General features: G+C 42.4%; 1 protein-coding gene across 10 annotated transcripts; it reads right to left on the bottom strand.

Annotated features, from left to right (window-relative positions):
* Window positions 1-1,553: 1,553 nt before the first annotated feature.
* AIMP1 (aminoacyl tRNA synthetase complex interacting multifunctional protein 1) lies at window positions 1,554-17,827 on the bottom strand. Of its 10 annotated transcripts, none has more exons than XM_078603060.1 (8): window positions 17,746-17,827; window positions 16,254-16,329; window positions 14,677-14,814; window positions 10,154-10,267; window positions 9,453-9,638; window positions 5,160-5,371; window positions 3,130-3,298; window positions 1,554-2,057 (listed from the first exon to the last, which is right to left on the bottom strand). In XM_078603060.1, exons 3-8 carry the CDS (start codon window positions 14,783-14,785, stop codon window positions 1,891-1,893), a joined length of 957 nt encoding a protein of 318 aa, XP_078459186.1. In that variant the 5' UTR covers window positions 14,786-14,814; window positions 16,254-16,329; window positions 17,746-17,827; the 3' UTR covers window positions 1,554-1,890. The 10 variants fall into 10 exon arrangements, with proteins under 10 accessions (XP_078459186.1, XP_078459183.1, XP_078459187.1 ...); XM_078603057.1 differs by having other exon boundaries at window positions 14,677-14,810; XM_078603061.1 differs by having other exon boundaries at window positions 17,605-17,777.
* Between the last annotated feature and the right edge of the window lie 1,503 nt (window positions 17,828-19,330).

Here is a 19,330-nt window from a genome sequence, read left to right as displayed (position 1 = left end):
TACGCTTCAGTACACATTTACTATACTTATCGTGGTAATCTAAAATCCAACATAAAACGCCCTTATGATGGAAAATTTAAATAGTGAAAATTTCACAGTAAATTTCTACCAATGGTTCTGAAATTGCTTTCGGACAACACATTTTCATCTAATCTTCTTTAACAATAACAACCGAATGACCTTCAATTTCAATAATTTGCTAAAAGTGCACTGCATGTTTCAGCACACATAAATATTCAACCAACCCAGTAATCTGAAAATGTTGTCATGGGAATACAGCCAACTACCATGAAAGAGAAGCACTCAAAATATGAAGCAGCACACATGAAGAGATCACACACAATGCAACCAGCAAACAATGCTGTAGACGTCGATTTATTTCGAATGCCAAAAAAAAGACAAGTTTCAGGTATACGTAGAGTAGGAGTGCGTTTGTCCTTTGCTTTCTTCTTACTCTTTACAAAATATAAAGTTACGCCAACAGTAAAGTGATCAATTAACATTTCGGCTTATCGTGTCGCAGGATGATAGTGCTGACTTGGGGAGGCCTTCAACTTGTTAATTATTATGAGGAACATTTCAATTCAGATTTAATTTTCCCAAACCATGGCAGTAAAACTCTTATCCACAACCTTCTTATCTGAAACAGGAAGGCTGTATCGACAACAATTGAAGATTATGTTTTGTGTTGTGGATGTTGTTCTCTGTACTGTTTCCTCCAGTGAGTGAAGGTGCTGCTGCTTCCACAAGTAATATACAGGCGTGTCTTGCTTAACGAGCGTTCTTTCTACGAGAATTCGCCACAACGAGCAATTTGAATTTGTTGGCAAAGCGAGCAAATGTTTGCTTGGCGATGGGACGCTGATCGATAAATGTCCGTCTGGTGGTGGCAGGGAGCACACGGTGGTGGGGGCCCGCAGCTGTTTTGTTTCCCCTCTCTCCTGCGATGTGCCAGGGCGTCGAGTTGTATCGTGGAGGGGGCCCTCGGGGTGGCACCGTCATGGGTGGGTGGGTGGGTGAGGGGTAGGTGGGTGGGTGAGGGGTAGGTGGGTGGGTGAGGGGTAGGTGGGTGGGTGAGGGGTAGGTGGGTGGGTGGGTGAGGGGTAGGTGGCGGCACGAATTCATTGCAGCCGCTGAGGACAGGAAGTCGCGCTCTGTCCCGTACCCTCACATCGTGGCTATGAACCCAGCAACCCGTGGTTCGATTCCCAACCACGGCGAACATCAGTGGCGAGTGATATTTGAACCTGCGGTCCTACGTGGTGGTCCCTACTGCTCCCTCCACCCACCAACATCTACCCTTCAAACAACATCAAGGCCAGCCACCTGCAAGCGCTGTGGTTCTTCACGTGTGGTGTTACATTTCATGTTTCATTAATTGATAAAAAAAAATTCACATTTGTATTTCTCACGTTGCCAAAAAGTAGCTCAGCTTTAAACATGGGAGTGAGTCAATGGGAAACGATTATCGTTTAACGAGTCTTTGCTTATCGAGCAAATTTCGTGCAACCTATCTTGCTCAATCAGCGAGACGTGCCTGTACACTGCAGTACATTGCATCGGATTTAAAATGAAGGCTATTATCCACGATTTTCACAGGTTAGCCATAGATAGGACTTTAATACAACTACTTTTAGCCATGAATTTGTCTGAGGGAATTTCCTAACTCCAATCCTGGTAAAGTGGAGTTTTACTGCACCAAGCACTCAAATCGTCAACGTCTGCCAGTCTCTCGTACAACCGGTACTAGAACATAGCATCAAGTGAGAATTACTTAAATGTTCTAACAACACAGCATCATTTGTAGTCGTATAGCTCTCTATAATTTAACATTGAAATACCCTTATTCAGCAGCAGGTAGAGAGCATTGCACAAACAATTTAAAAGCCCTTATTTGATTCCACTGTTGGCCATAGTTTGTGCCTTGCACACACCCTTGCCTGCCACTTCAAAGGGCACACCCTTGTAGGTAGCCACGAACTCAGCATTAGTCAGAAGATCTGGCTGCACTTGTTCCCAAATCTTTTTCTTGGGGTTAAGCTCCTTGTCTGGCTCACCTGCAAAGAAAATGCAAACAATTAGTTATGACGCAGAGGCAAAGACAATGGTTCTTAAATACAGTCAGCAAGGCATGGGGCATATGACTAAAGAAACCAAAATATAAATGTTAAAGCGTGCCAAATAGTTCCAATGTGTACTATTCACTGCTGGATATGAGAGGAGGCCTGCAGAGTCAGATGTTTTTTTTAACCCCATGCATTCAAGCCTCAGTCACAACATTACATGCTAGGATAATGAAATTAATTTGACATGCTCCCACTGGAACATAAATTTTGACTTGGCATACACTCAAATTTGCATGTAATAAGTACAAAATAATGTATAGTTATACAAGTACATACTTTGGCTTTAGCTATTGGGTCATGACCATATCCTTCTTCACCAATATCTCCTTGCAGTGGATTCTCCACTTTTCCCCGTTCGTCACCAATGTTTGAACACTTACTATGCAATATTTTTATGAATACACAAAAGTTTACATGCAATGACTAAATCCCCAATTTTATTAACTCGCAAAAACAGTGAAAGTTATGAACAATTCCTCTTAAAATAAAATGCTGCTTTAAAAAAAAAAGAGTGAATATCAGTGACTCATTTACTTAATTAGGAACATTTACTTAAATTGAGATACATATGCAATAACATCGAACACTTTCCTCGGCAACATTAATGCTGTGATTTCTGAGAGGCGATTACCGTTGTTCGGCCATGTCAGACCGATTAGCTGCGTGTCACGTCGAGGCTCAGTGAGGCCAGGTGGCAATTTAAAACGTCCAATTGTCCATCACACCTGGCTGCGTCAGTTTGAGATCGACACGGGGTCCTCTGCTCCGCAGGCACAGACTTCTATGAGTGACTGGCTGGGACAGACGGTGCTACAACCCTTTGCCAATCAAGTGTAATACTTGCAGTGAGTGTCAGGAAAAAAATCAGCTGCAGATGCTTTAGGTCAGAAGTCGAAAATTAGTTTCTACTGGAGGAATCCGATGAGCTCTAAAGCTCTTTTTTCACAGATGTCCAAGTGACTGGCTGAGACCAACTGCCAGGTTTACCTGTAGGTGAGCTTACCTGGGTACCCTTTGAAGGTGATGCGGTCTCCAGGAACGGCCCCAGCCGGGGGGTCCAGGATCTCTACCTTGTCGGGCGAGCTGGCGCACATCACCATGGCCTGCGACAGCACACCCCGCATCTTGGCCGGCTTGAGGTTACACATCACCACAATCATCCTGTCCTGCATCTGCTCCCAACGACAAAACAACCACATCTCAAAAGCAAAACACATTTCAGAATGTTTGATATATGCGTACAGAACCATTCCTCTGCAACGGAAAAGAAGAGACAGCTGACATTTTCATACTCTTTTCACAATCCTGTACTCAGAGCAATAAAAGGGCTGTGTTTTTTAAATGTAATAAAATTCAAGATGTTACGTACAGGGATCCCCCGCTATGCACAAGGAATGTATTTCTGGAAAATGTTACCAAACTCAAAATTACTTTAAGTGAAATCCAATTTCTCATAGACATGTTAAAATCAGGGGTTGCGTTCCTAGCCAACGTTCCTGGAAAAAAATGTGTGACTAAATGTCATGAAGTGTACAAAAATGCATACGGTTAGAAGTTAACGTACATTTTAAGTAATAATGGGACTAAAGCAGCTCCACCGTGTCTAACGCCTCCACACTGTCAAGTCAAGCTTCCCTCTGCCATGTGGAGGTTTTTGGTGGTACGTGCTAGGCGAGTACAGTACGGCATCACATCGCAAAAGTCCGCTTTCACTGCGTGCTTTCCTAGTTAAAAAATTGCGTGAAAAAATGTTTGTACAATTTTTAAAAAGAATGCATATGCAAAACATTAGAATATGAGGAAATATGTTCCCTCATTAATCAACAACGTGTGTGCAAAAAACGCGTAATGTGGCAATTTACATTGGGGGATTCCTGTATTGTGAGGTTTTTATATTCTAAAGGATTTAAAGAATATTCAGGCAAAAGAATGACATCAATAGGAGCACAAGGTGAGAGCAACGTCTAATTACCCATGTCAGTCTTCTGTATTTGTTAATCCCACCTCTTTGTTGTCGCTATTTTTGTCTTTCGAACTTCTTCTGCCCCGCTTCAATTCAATGTTTATTTGTTAAACACAAAATCTAATTGAGCCAGTTACCCAGCTAATTTCCATAGCAACAGCACACCCCCCACTAATCAATAGTTGTTGTTGGGGTGGTGAGGAGCCCAGGCAGCATCCAGCAAGAAAACTTGAGGCATAGATTATTTTAAATAGTAGTAATGTGTGTCTATAACGAGGGGGAAAAAATACAATTCAATTTAAAAAAGTGACATTTAAATTTCAGTTTGTGAAAGTCATTGTGTTCCACCTCGGTCACAAAATTTAATTAACATTATGACATAAACATCAAAAAAAAGAATCCTCCATGGAACAATTAATTAGTCAGATAGGACTCAACTATGAAGGTCTGTGAAAATTGGAAAATAGCACAAGTGTACTAAATTCTTGAAACCAAAAAATATATATTCAATTTTTTAAGTACACAGTATTAAAATATAATACACACATGCATTTCGGCTTTAATAATTCAACACATCCCGGTGATGCGATGAATTGTCTCTCTTCAGGGTCGCAATTCGTTTCAATAATAATTTTTAAGCAATGCGGTAAATATAGCAGCCACTAAGTTGCTGCAGGGGCCATGTTGAACTCTTAACATACAAAATGACTGAAAGACACATTTGTACGCACACAATTCCATTGCATGTACTTTAGTGGAAGAATCGATATTAGTCGGTGAACCGATGACAGAAGCTGCATATAAGCACAGTTCTAATAAGCAACACATGCTAACATTACACTGGTGAGGGTGAAAGCAAAGAGCAACGTTTGATACGAGCACATTTCAGATAACAACCTTTCAATGTAATCCATAAACAATAACTTTTGTTCTCAACCAGAGCTTACAATGGCTTTAAAACCTTTCCCCATAGTTTTGTGACAAATCATGAAACGGATAACAAAAAGACTAACATTTCACACACACAGAGCAGCGCCCACTGAACAAGGCGCGGCGGCGCACCGGCTCACCTGCTCGAGGGGGATGTGCTTGACGAGGCCGCTGACGACGGTGCGCGCCGCTGCCTCCGCCACGTCCACCTGCTCCACGTACAGCGAGTCGGCGTCTGGGTGCTTCTGTGCCGACACGATGCGTCCCACGCGCAAGTCCAGCCGGGACACGTCCACGGGACGAGCCGCCTCCTCCGCGCCTCCCACCTTCTTCTCCTTGTCCTTCTTTTCACCTGCAGCCAGACATTCGATATTTACAAAGGCCGTCGTTGCACGTGACGTAATTCTCACGAGCTCTCTCGTTTTTTACTGGAGCGGTATCGTTTTTTGGTAACTGCAACTACGGGCAGTCCTCGACTTACGAACGGGTTAAGTTCCTGAGAACCTGTTCGTAAGTCGATTTGTTCAGATCTCAGTACTCAATATTTAATCGTACGTACGGTCAGTGTTATGAAATGTGTTGTGTTTCAAGAAAAATGTTTAAATATTGTTAAACTTGTACATTTGCATGTAATTCTGTAATAAATACTGTATAGTAAATAAAACATGAATAAAGTAACATGCTTAACGTTTTATTTTCACTTGCCCCAAGTCAAACGGTTCACTGTCATTAAGCATAACGCGGGATGCTAGGACTCATTACATCTCACGGAGGATCACTATCAAACCAAATAGTTCTGCGGTTCGGTTCATGAGCACGAGCGAACGTTCGCAAGTTAAATGGTGAAAATAATTACATGTTATGTAATTATTTATTATTAGTTCTTTCGTAAATGCGGATGTTCACAAGTTGGACGTTCGTATCTCAGGGACTGCCTGAATAGAGATTTTTAACCACATTAGTCTGAAGGTGGATATTATAATCTGTTGTGTGTGTCCTTCACAGTGAGTTTATTCGCGCTCAAAAAAAATAAATGGCATTTATATTCAATGGCAATTTTATTTTTGTAAAATAATCATGTCTGGCACAAAATGTGCCGCAAACAGCAATAGATGCCCTGTACAGTTGAACAACCGTAATGATGGAATATTTTTTAAATAAAAGATTGAATAAATGATTTCATTGCAACAACTATTATTTAAAGTTACATAACATCTAAATGCAATCAATCAAGCGTAACAACTTTTTACAACGATTGAAAAAACCCCACCACATCAGGGCAAAAAGGGGGATGTAGAGGACATGACGGCAGGGACACATGGGAGAGAGGACAGACGGCAACACAGCCCACGGTGAAATGACTTGAGCCTGGCGACAGAAAAAATGAGCAGAGACAACCAGGGCAGCAAGCAGCAGAAACACCACTTATCAGTCCCAGGGCATCCAGTTACGTGGCCATTAATGTGACTGCTCAATCATTTCTGACTGCGCATGGGCACGGATAAGGAGTGTGCCAAGGCTGGCCTTCACGACAATGTCCAAGTCCCACAAGCCCTTTCTTCCCTGAACGTCATGGCAGAATCGCAGTAGAAATGAGCCAATGATACACTCAGCAATATATATTAAGGGTGAGCCTGGTTAACTATATTTGGTCATGATTGTGAAGCTAGCAGCTTAGATAAGCTATATTCGCAATAGAATCTCATTCTATTGCATGAGAATCTCATTCAGGATGGAATCCGAGGACTTTAGTAAGATTCATGCAGGAATTGACCAGCACTAGTCATGAACTATATTGCAACCCAAATGTAATATATTTTCTTTTTTTATATATATAAACAAAACAGTGCTTCATATGCATGTGAACATAAAATGAACTGCGATCATAGTGCCCTATAATGTTGTGTTGTGCCTCTGAACAGAAATGCAACGCAATGTAATGTTGTTATACAACACTGTGTCACATGTCATTGGCCCGATGACAACCTCTGCATTTTAACTCTGTGATAATGTGAAGACTAGCAGTCAAATGAAAACATTTTTAGCTTTAGGTAAATACCCACATTTTATGTTTTCAATTGATGCGAACAAGAAGTTATTTGGCTTATCATACAATGCCTTGTTATATTTAAATCCTTTCCTGAAAGTCATTTCAAAACAAAAACATTTTTTAAAATGTGCTCTGTTTCTTTTAGTTTTCACAAATCAATTCAGCCAATATAAATACCTATACATTTATATTGGCTTACTCTTGGGTTTCCTTCAAACAAATATGCAAACTTAATTTCTATGGAAATACTTAGACAAAAATGCCAAATGTAATACTTGGTACGAAAGCATTTTACAAGACAGTGAAACATAAGTTAAGTTTTACAAGAAATGTCTCAATCAATGTTCATTCAGCGATCTTGATTTTAGAATGAATAATGCAATCAATATGGCAAAGGGAATGATAAATTGAATTCAGTATTTTGCAGTTAATTATGTTATATTAAAGAATGTTTTCACTATTTAATTATTAAAGATTCTCAAACAAAGTGTCAATAAAGTGTTCTTTTCTTAATAAATTGTACATTTCATCATGGGACCTCCTTTGCCAGTATCAAATCATGTCTGCATTAACCACTTGTGGTGATTCCTCGCAAAATGTTTCCATTTGGTGTTTTAACAAATTAACACCTGTTTTATTGCCAGAAAGGGGAAACCCAATTGTTAAATTGTACATTGTTAAATCATCTCTCAGTGCAATCCTAAGCATGCACCTCTCTCTCCCTTACAATTTTTTCAACTTTTATTCCATTTTCTGTCCATGTTACGGTAGGTAATACGCACCGATGGAAAACGGTATTCTTTAGGTGCATTAGTCTGTTGCGTTTCATTTTCAAGTTCAGTTTTCAAAATACACCCGCTCTCATCTGCCTCTACATTTCCTAATATTTATTCTGTGTTTTCCCGCTGTGTCCACACAAGATGGGTTAAAATGCCGAATTGTCATATTTATCAAATTTGTAGACTTCCTCATTCAGCACTTCAATAATAATTAATTTCCATTGTTGGTATAATTGCTGTTTAATCAGGAAATCTGACCACAAAGCACAAAATATAGAGGGCACAATACAACATTGATTGAAGATGTCATAACAAGAAATTGGGACATAAAAATAAAAAAGGTGATTAATAATTGGCAATTCAGAAATATCAAACTACATAACATGTTCACTTTGAATGTCCTACAAAAATCGGGACTGTTATTTTCTTTTTTTCAACAAAATGATCAGACATTTACACAAATATTTGCAAATAAATTAATTAATACTAAAAGTTTTTGGGTTAGATTGCCGTTATTTATAAATGTGTTGTAACCCTCCACCACCCGACACGGCCAATCAGTAAAAAAAATGTGTCACGTTGACAAAAGACAAATAGTTCACTACTTTAGGCCACCAGTGTGTTGAAGAGTGAATCCACAACATTTACAATTTTTGAGTACGACGTGTCGCTGGTAATTACATCAACCAGCATCATCGTCGGGCAATTCGCCAGAATAGTGAGGCCCTCCACCTGCTCCCGGACTTAAATACTGATTGGCCATGTCGGTGGTGGAGGGTTACGACACATTTATAAATAACGTGATCTAACCCAAAAACCTTTATTGTGAATAATATTGGTCGCGAAAGCCTACGTGTTAAACTAAAAATAAATTAATGATGGAAAGATGCCTCGGTCATTGCTTAGTTAAAATGGATGATGTAACTGAACTCAAGAATTATAGACCCATTAGTATCTCATCATCATGTGTAGAAATGTTTCACAAAGGTCATTGGGAAAACAAAACTAAATATTTAGAGACCAACCAACAAAATTAGCAAGTCAGGTTTGGGAAGTGTTCTACTACTACCGACATACATACGATCAATCCCATTCTGTGAAGAACTAATACATATCAAATACAATAACGCTTAACCTTTATAGGACACGGCAATGGAACGTGATGCATTCACCCAAGCTCTCAAGACCTAGGTATAATACATTTAAATATAATTAATACCATTATTAAAAATAAAACATTGAAACAAAGACTGCATGCAGAAATCAAAATACATGTTATGTGAAGTATTAGACAGAGATGCACTTCCGCCAAAGTTATTCAAAACCATTTGAATGTTTTCCAAAAACTGTAGTTGAGAAATAAAGGCAAAAACATCAATTATTATTTCTCTATGTCGGTGATTAGCATGAGCCAACATATCACGGAGGGACAATAAAAGCAAACTTGTTTGAATGGAATCCATCTTTACAGCTTCCTCAGCATAGCCAGACCGGTTTTGCAATGGTCAATGTGTGTAAAACGTCCTGTCCCACAAACCACTGAAAACTTAAAAAAGTGAAAACATCTGGCCAGAATATGTGAACTGTAAATGTCTGGACATCACCTTTCTTCTCAGCCTTTTCCTTTTTCTTGTCCCCCGTGGGAGGTGGCTGGGCAGCCGCCTGGGGCGAGTCGACGTCCGAGGGGCTGGAGAGGCTTTGAGACGTCTTCTCTGCGGCAGTCTCGGTGCCAGACTTTGACGGGGGAGTGACACAAGCCGTCTGCTGCGTGGGCAGTGGAATCTGCACCACTGCACGCGTCACCACCATCACGACACAAACAAAACTTCACTCAAAAAAACTCTCTATGCCAATATAATGGTATGGCTGCCAGAACAATAACACATTTATTCTAATCTGTATTTAAATGCGATTTATATTTCAATTTGTTTATCTCAGATGATCAGCATAGTGTTTGACCCTATGATAGCAAAGACACAAGGTAAGAAATGTCATATGGGTAACGGCCTCATGAGAAAATCATTCACTGCATTAGAAACACTTAGTGCTCAATATTTAACAACACATATATTCCAAAACTGGGCAGTGGGGGTATAATAATTCACGACAAATTAAGTGAATTGTTGCAATTCAGCATAACGTTGCAGTTGAAAATTTTATTTTTAACACATCAATGTAGCAGGCTCAGAATCTAGTATGCATGTGCTTCCTCCAGTTACTATGGTTTCCTCCCATGTGTAAAAAAAAATAGAATAACGTAAATTAATTATTGCTTTGGTAATTTCATTGAAAAAAAATCACTTACATCCATTCCTAACTTCAGCCGCAATGAGCTGCTGCTTCACAACTTCAATTTCTTGCTTTAGTGTTTCATTCTCACGCTGCAGCCTCTCTTCTTCATTTTGCGACTGCTGCAACACTGCACAGAGTGGGGAACATCGTGTACAAAGCAGCAATGACCATCCTGGGTGGAAAAAGTGAAGGTCCACCCCTGCAAATGATCACTCACGCCACAGCTGGTGGAAGGGCCTGCACTAAGGGGAGCTCCGTGACGCCGCTAGATGGTCTTTGGCCGGCTCTTCCTCGCTGGCCACACACTCTACCCCCCCCCCACCACATGCGACCCGTCCATGGACTCTAGGTGCACCCATTTAGTCCGGTGTGAAATCCATTTACCCATGGCAGCGTCCCCGGGGCGGAAAACCCAAACAAATTGTAAATACACGCATGGATACAGATCATAAGTAAAACTAAATATAAACTAGAAAGGCCCGTCGGGATTCGATCTTACAAAGAAATATGCACTTGGAAAAATACAAACGCACGTACAAGGGGCATGCACTAGCTTCCACCCAACGTGTTCACTTTTGAGCGCACACACACACACACGTGAACTACGTTGGTCGGAATCATATTATTTTATGTATAAAAGCTTGTAGGAAATATTTTGTTGCCAAAATTGCACCAAAAACTGTGGTCATTGGGATTGATAAGCTGTGTTGCAAGCTGTGTAGTGATTGCCTTTGGACTTTTACAGTTTCCATGAAAGTATGTTAAGTGTCCTCAGATGCATGGACAGACATTTTCTGGGCAGAGCAATAGCCTATTCGCTCCATAAAACATCTAGACTTTTGTTACTTATAAGGTGGACATGCAAGCCAGAAAAACCCAGAAAATCAATACACAAGCAGGTAAGAGAACGCATAAACGCATCTTTCAAAGCACATCCACCGAATATTGAAATAAAATGACTCTTAACTCTAGACTGAAACTACTTTTACATTATTAAATAATATCATTCTTCACAACAGTAAGTTAGATCTATATATGCAGTATAAGAACCTTGGCCACAAATCTGCAAAAGCCTTGGATGCAAAAGCTTTAACATGTTCCATTCAACTGCAATGCGATTAATTCATCAGAAATGTGAAATTAAATGTTTTTACGTCTGAAAAAAATTGATGGGATAGCCAGCTAAATGTTCCTACTGACAATGTGTTGCTAACGGATAATGTTCTCGCCACTCTTTGTATTGGCAGCTTGTCCTCTATAATATATAATATTGCATCCCGACAGACAAACCAAATTATAAAACTCTTGAATATACCTCACCTATTTATATAGTTAATACTTAACAAAACATTTAAATATAAAAGGGCCAATTTCTTTATTTCTAATGCTATTACAATTGAAGCATGCCACAGAATATGCTTTAATAAATTACCTTGTCCCAATTATTCTTAATAAATTATTTATTTGCTCACTGCTAAATATGCATACATCTCATTGTACCTACAAATTCCCATTTCCCTTGGACTTTATTTTAAATCAGATAAGTAAAACCTACTATAATCACCCAGGAATGTCTGTCCTTAACGCTCGTGACGTCACTCCACATCGAACAGCCCCCCTCATTAATAATCATTAAAAGGTGACGTCCTCCAAATGGACACCCCCCCCCCCCCCCATTAATAATAATTATCGGGTGACGTCACTCCACATGGGGGGCCGAGGCGCCTCCTCCCCCCTCCTCGCGTCAACTTACAACCCTCACTACAAAGCCAGAACCCTCACGTCACGTGATCTCCGTAACGCAATTAAGACAAAGTAAAAAGGACGTCATGATGAACAAGGGATTATAACCTTTAAATGAAATAAGTCTGTGTCACCGCGCCCTTAAAAACTGCACACGCATTGCTTTTCGCTTGCAAGTTTCAGATTCACTGCAATAGACCCGTCCTTGGATGGGCAAAAGGCTAATGTCTAATAACTGTGCAAAACAATAACTCTGATGTTCGAGCTCAAACCACTAAGACTCCTTTCACAGCAATAAAATGTAAAAATGTGTGTGTTTTTTTTAGCAAGTTCCTGGGACACATTGTCTGCATTTTAATGCACATCAATAGAAAAGATGAAGGTTTTCTTTCGAAAAAATACTGTGTGAATGTTCTGAAATTCTTGGCATGGCTAGCTAATATTCTAATGCAATTCAAGGTTGGTTAATTGCACTGCAGCCTGTGCCCAAGAGGCAGAATCCTTCTTTGTAAGCTGGCAACACAAATAGAAGCATGAACGGCCTTTAAATCCACAAGGAAGTCAACTTTCTTCATTGACCCTGAAAGAAATCTTGGTTCAGTACGAACCTCAGAAATGTTTGGAATTCACAACATTTTCTTCTTTGTGCCAGATTTTTTATTTATTTTCCCAACATCAACCCCATGTCATAATTTTTCGTTGCATGCGGAATCAAATTTTGATTCATATTAAATTCATTGGCAATATTAAAATCTGATAGCCCAACTTAGATATCAGGGTGCAATTCACATCTTGGCAAAGGACAATTTAAACCTGGCAAAGCACCGTTTTGTCACGAAGCTGAAAGAGGCTGAAGGAATGCAAGTTAGCCTTGTGCCCAAAAACACAATTCATAATTTGGACAGATCCACCACGGATTGAGCCTTTTTGTATGATTTTCCATCTCTGGGGAACGTGGCAAGTGGTATATGTCCTTGCTGTGACCATTTTTATCCAGGCACACCGAATGACTCAATTTGAGGTGAGTAGCAATTTACACAACCAGGGAATCTGCCAGACCTGGTGGCAGGTATGATGTCAAGACTTTAATTTTAGTGCCTTAGAAGGTCAGACTGAGGCAGTCAGGATTCAAACAGTCTTAAGTAAATGTATCAGTATCATACAAGACTGTAACGTTGTGAATTTAAATCGCCTTATTAGGCACACACCATGGCTTAACGTGATGAGCTTTTGGCACTTCTGATGTCACGATGCCAATGCTGTACCCACATTGCTTGGCACTACTTTGGCAGATCTTTGACATTTGCTCAATCTGCTTGAATAATAACTCTCTGACATGAATGGGATTAAGAAGCCTTGGCAGAAATCTAATTACATCAAGTGTTTTTTGCAGATCCGTCAAAGACTGCCAGAGTATGTGTATCATGCCTGAAGACTAATCTGTTTACATAAATTATCTACTCTTTGCATATTACAGCATTTGGTGGTGAGACGTTAAAATATGAATGATAGCGTAAAGGTACATCCCTGCAATTGCTTGCTTACATCACTGCTGGTAGAAGAACCTCCACTCGAGGGAGCTTTAGAGCACTCCTCAGTTATAACTGTGGTTCTTTCGGTAAAGTCATGTAGAAATAAATTAAATTCAAAACGTCGTATTCTATTATTATTTTATTTCTCTCTACGTGACTTTACCAAAAGAACCAGAGTATTTCCTGCAGTCACAAAAATGCTTCAAATCGAGTTTTTGCTCTCCGTTATATTTTGGCCTACTATTTCACACTGCCCAGACATCTCAGAAGAGGCACGAGTATCCACACTTCACCCTACCCATGCAACCTGCCAATCATCTAAGTGGTATATCCATCAAAACTGCTGGGAGAACAAAAACGGGAGGATTTTAAAAATGTGCACTATTATTTCACCTGCCGCCCCACAACATCAAACCAGCGAGCACTCGATTGTCAATCCAGCATGCTTATTACACCACATATACATCCCTTTATCTTACCAATACAATAATACACAACTCGATGTCAACCACAGGCCAAAATATGACATTTTTAGTTAAACAGTAGCAACCCACACATCTATTGAACATGACTCTCCGTCTGTCGCTCAGTCAGCCAGAAAACCTTTTAATATTATATAGAGCCCCAGTCTCTCTCCACATTTCTCTTGCCTTCTCTGGAATGTACATCCACATTCATCTCAATCTCTCACTGTCTGTTTCTATCCAATTCTGTAATCCTGTCCCCTCTTCTATCTCTCCCTCCATCCATCTACATTCCTCTCCTCCGTCCACTGGATCTCACCCACTTCCCTCCCCCAATCTCTCTCCCCATTTCTCTCTTACCTCAGCCTCGCTCTCGTTATTCCCACCCCTCCCTTTCCCGTTTCAACCTCTTGCCTCTCCTTAATCCTTCCTCCCACCGCTTGTTGCTATCCCTCACCGTACTCTTTCCATTTTGCTCTCTTTCATCTCCGTTTCATGCCCTTTCACTCTCTCTCCCTATTCCTTTCCATTGCTCCCCATCTCTTCCTCCCTCTCCCATCTCACTCCCTCACCTCCATCCTCGATCTCTCTCCTCTATCGCGTTTGGCGTGAAGTCAGCACACACGAACCCGTCTCGAGCCCGTGGGATGAGACCGACGTCATCGCACTAATATGCGAGGAAGATGTCACTACCGATAAGAATCCAGGCAGGAATACAGCCGGCAAAACATGTTCTCATACAGTATGAAACACACAGCAATGTTTCCATGTGATACCACTGTGTGTAAAAGCCTCACCAGCTCTGTCCTTGAGTAGAGCCACCTGCTGCTTCAGGTAGGCAATGATCTGGTCGGCCTCAGCAGCCCGCTGCTCCAATCTTCCAATCACCGCGCTTTGCTGGGACATTTTGACAAATGGCCGCAACACAAACCTGGCTGCAGCACACAGGGAGCTCAGAGTGAGAGAGTCCGCCAGTTTCACAGTACACAAACATGGGGGCTCAGAAATCGATGTCATTCCATTGTTGAATAAGGGCCTCACTAACTCTGGTCTGTGTGGGTTGAAGGTGGGCAGTAAGGATGAGAGAGCATACATGTATGTATGTACAACGATTTTAAAGCACTGCTGTCTGCAGGCCCCGAACGTAGCCCCGCATCAATCAATAAAACGTGGTTAATGCATGATCATCGCTCATCCAAGGATTATCCAGGCTCAATGCTGCTTAGCTTCTGGAATATGACAAGATCAGGAATACTGGGACATTTAATGTTTACTGCAATCAATATTGTGGATTAATTGTATGCATTACATTTATCATTGGGAAAAAAACACATCTCGTGACTAACAGAAACAAATAAGTGACACATTGTGAAACGACTGTATACAGATAAATTTGAGTGTGTGAAACTACTGCATACTGATGTATTTATGCATTTAAAAATGTGTAGTTATTTGCACATGTCTGGATTTACAAAACATGCCTACATCTGCACTGTAGTGTACAAAATTATGTAAACCATACAGTACGGTGTGAAAGTGCAGCACTTGCAAGTTTATTTTTGCCATGCTTTTGCTATGCCAAGAACTTTCTAATTTAAATTACCTTTGCCTCATACTGCATGCTACTGAATACATCGTCACAATGTTATAACTACATGAGCATCATGTCACACCACATGGTAGCATTACCTATCAAAAAGCAGCTGTAGTCATCTGGGCCCCTTCACTAAACTGCACCAAACCAATAGGATAATTAAAGTCCTGCACCTCCGATTAGCGCGGTTGGCTACGTACGGTGCGAAAGGTCAACATACATAATGAAGCAAGTTACACGAAGTACGATTTTACTGACACATGTATTTTTCTCATTGGCATAGAAATGAGATTTCTCATTTACATTGCACTACAGGGTTTATCTGTAATGCACGGGCACATGTCTGTCAACTTGTAAGGACTTGGAGGCCAAAGGAGGGATATGCGTTAACAGTTACTTACAAAAGGTACATGTTGGGAGGTGCAGTGGTGGGTACTACTCTATGGTTTAAAGATCACCAAATTACTATAAGCACAAACTCTGAAGAGCAAGAGTTCCTGATTCTTAAACTGCACATCATTTACTGGCAAATGCAGCCGTTGCAGTAATTTGTGGGTGTGGTGGCACACGCCTTACCTACCATTCAGCCAACCGGAATAAAACCTTGGTGGTGAATGTGCAATGAGAATAAACTCCATGAAAAACACAAACTCTCTACAAGAAGCATAGAGGCAGCAGGTTCGGCAGGTTGGTTGCTAAACTGCCCTCGTGGAGTGTTGGCATCCCCACACACGTGTGCGTGTTTTCCTGCTACTCCCGTTTCATGCCATTCGTACTTACATCCCCCGAAAATACTTGAGGTGGCGTCCGTTTCAAGTCGTCAATTGTAGAGCCGGTTTACGTCGGGGATGCGGTCCTGAAAAGTGCGACAGCGAATATCGAAACAACGTAAACCAAAGACAATTTACAGGGTAGGTGGAGGCGAAGGCTGAGAGGCGACGGACACGAGGAGGGACGATGATGATGATGCTGCTGCTGTCACCGCCGTGTGGGTTGAGGCGACGCAAATCGGGTGTTGGTATTAATAACGAGACGACGTAGGGCGGGACGACGTAAAGGGGGGAGACGTCAATGGGGGTGTTTTGCTGCAATTATAGAACCAGGTGAGAACGAGAGAGCAGGTTGAGTGACGTGGATCACCGCAATGTCAAGAGAAAAACTAAATAATAATGTTCACTGTATGTTGAACTGCTGTCACACCTCGTGAAATGAAGCAAATAAAAAAGGCAAAACCCACTGCCAACGTGAGAGGTTGAAACTAAATGATCATGCGTCTGTGTTAAATGATTAATTTACCGTAACGCAAGTCGACGCAGACAGAATAATTTTAGACCGATCCTCGTACAATTACAATTAGTTCATCACAAAAACACGTTCGTCAAAAACATCTCCCTCAGATGGATAAAGTGAACATGCAACTCGAGATACCACGACCAATTCTCGTGCGTTAAATGCAAACTTTGGCTGTGTCCTGGGCTGTGTTTTTAATGGGATTAAAGATTGTTGATAAGCGAGCGAGGCAGTGTCGGGGTTCGATCTGTGAACGCCACGCGCCAATAATCATGACGCAATCACTGAAACAGCAACAAAATAACTTCACACCCGAACGAAGTTGATCCAATTCATAACCAGATGAAAAACAAATTGACTCATGAGATATGTTTTTTCCACGGAGTCAAAGTGTCGCCCCTTATCAAACTGCAGTCACGATGGAAATTCCACATTCCCGTGCCCAGGGGCCAGTATATCCATAGCACCACCGTTAATTTTGCACTAAGTGGTACTGCTCGCTTTATCGACCGCCTTACTAGCAGGGGGGTGATGAGGGGCCGCCTCGATCTCCAAACGTGCAGCCTTCGCAATATCACACGACCGTACCTAGCCCCGCCACATGAACGTAGAATGCCCAGGGCCACCAAAGGAAACGGCTGTCGCCTCAATGCTCACTGAGGCAAGCAGCCAGCGTGATAGAAACGTGTTAACAATGATGTTGTTAACAACACGCGGTCTCGCGTGTATCTTAAATCCTTGTAGAGTTGACTGGTAACGAAGTGTTCACCCAAGACACGCGATATCGGCCCGGCAATAGTCGCGCCGCTGTCAAAGGCAACCAACGCTACTCGATACCCACATCGCCGGCGTGTGTTTAGACGCGCACCCCCTCCCACTGTGTTGAACGCGCACGTCTTTTACTTTAACTTCGCGACGTTCACTCGCGCGAACACCGCGCAACAACACGCGGTCACTGCGCGCCGGGCGGGCCGAGACTCACGCGGAAGCCTGTCTCGTGTAGGCCTCGCCGCCGGTGACGTCACGGCAGGAGGGTTTTTTTGTGGGGGGGGGGGCGTTTGGAGCTGACCACCCACCACCACCACTACACCCCTACCCCACCACCACCACCCCTACCCCACCACCACCACCCCCACCACCACACCACCCCACCACACCACCACCACCACTCCACCACCTCTACCACCAGCATCACCACCACCCCTACACCACCACCACCCCTACACCACCACCACCTCTGGGGCGGTTTTTCGTTTCTCACCAATTCATGGGCAATGCCAACTGCCGTGGTGGGGGCGTTGTGCCCGTGGGATGACATTCACATGTTTTTTTCCTGGAAGACTTTGCTGTTGTTTCCAGGATTTTTCTGTTGCGTGTAGTCACTTTAAGATGTTTCTTGTTCATGTTTTTGTTTTGTTGCGGTTGCACCCGAGTCGAGAGCCGCATGTCTCACAGGGTTATCTTCTTATTCTCTACATAAAAGGGAAATTTGTGAATATGTGTGTCTGTTCAAAATGTTTAGCATACTTCCCGACATGCAACAAACTAGAAATTTGCCATGTGGGTACTTTCAAGACTGTACATCATGGGGTGACATCAGCAGTGTGCCTGCTGATGTCCCCCCCCCCCCATACAAATGTGTTGCAGGTCTAAGGCGTTCTTCGCGCAGCATTCGTTTGTTATTTCAGTCGTTTACTGCCGTGCGCACCCTGAAAGTCGTGTCTGTCTGCAGCAAGCGCGTGTATGTGTACCTGTGGACGCGCGCGCGAGTTCGATTACCGCTCACGGCCACCACCGGTGACGATAATTTGAACCGGTCCTGGGCCTCCCCTAGGTAGACTCAGCCTCAAACGAGTAACTGGTGTGGTGTGTGAACATCGCCACTGGGGAGACAAAGGAGGCCGGCCGTGGTGAATCCAAGTCCCGGGCGAATTCGGGTAGTCAAGCTCGTACCTAAGAAATGAAACTGAAAAACAACCTGTCACTCTCGAGCAAAGGTGCCAACGTTGAGGGCAACCCCCCCCCCCCCTCCACAAGTAGCTAAAGGTTGGCCCCCGGAATCAATGAGATTAAAAAGTCATGAGATTAAAACAACACGTGGAAGTGATGTCGTGCTCAAGTGGAGCCCATCATCACGACGTTTACCAGCCGTGAACCGGTGGTGGGAATTCTGCATTCCCACGACGGGTGGCGAGTCTGTCCACACAGATGATTGTATGGCGCGGTGTGTCAAAACGTCAGCAAGTGGGAAGACAAAGGTGCCCGGGTATTGTTCTGGCCATACCAGTCCCTCGTGTGCCAAGCTGGTCTTTAATAGTGGCTGGCTAACAGCACTGTCCCCGACAGCCTGTGTCGAGGATTGGTGTCTGTGTGTGGGTAGGTCGGGGTGTGGTCTCGTGTCCCGGGATCAGTGACCTAAATCTGGCCCGACTGCAGCTATTGACATAGAACCATGCCAGCAGGCAAGTGGTCACCTAGTCCAGTGGGTCCCAACGCGTATGGCAGAGTGGTTTTTCTGAGATCAGGGTGAAATGGAATGCATACTTTTTAAATCATTTATATTAAGT

The sequence above is a fragment of the Lampetra planeri genome, chromosome 19 (genome assembly GCF_965212315.1).
Source record: "Lampetra planeri chromosome 19, kcLamPlan1.2.h2, whole genome shotgun sequence".
Taxonomy (NCBI): domain Eukaryota; kingdom Metazoa; phylum Chordata; class Hyperoartia; order Petromyzontiformes; family Petromyzontidae; genus Lampetra; species Lampetra planeri.
The sequence above is the reverse complement of the archived record's forward strand: the minus strand, read 5'-3'. Positions and strand labels throughout refer to the sequence as shown.

What these genes read in the sequence shown, in the direction of transcription:
- AIMP1 (XM_078603057.1), bottom strand. An exon ending in TCTACTCAAGGACAGAGCTG is followed by an intron (nt 10,268 to 14,676) that starts GTGAGGCTTTTA and finishes CACTCTGTGCAG; the next exon opens with TGTTGCAGCAGTCGCAAAAT. An exon ending in GGCTGAAGTTAGGAATGGAT is followed by an intron (nt 9,639 to 10,153) that starts GTAAGTGATTTT and finishes TGACGCGTGCAG; the next exon opens with TGGTGCAGATTCCACTGCCC.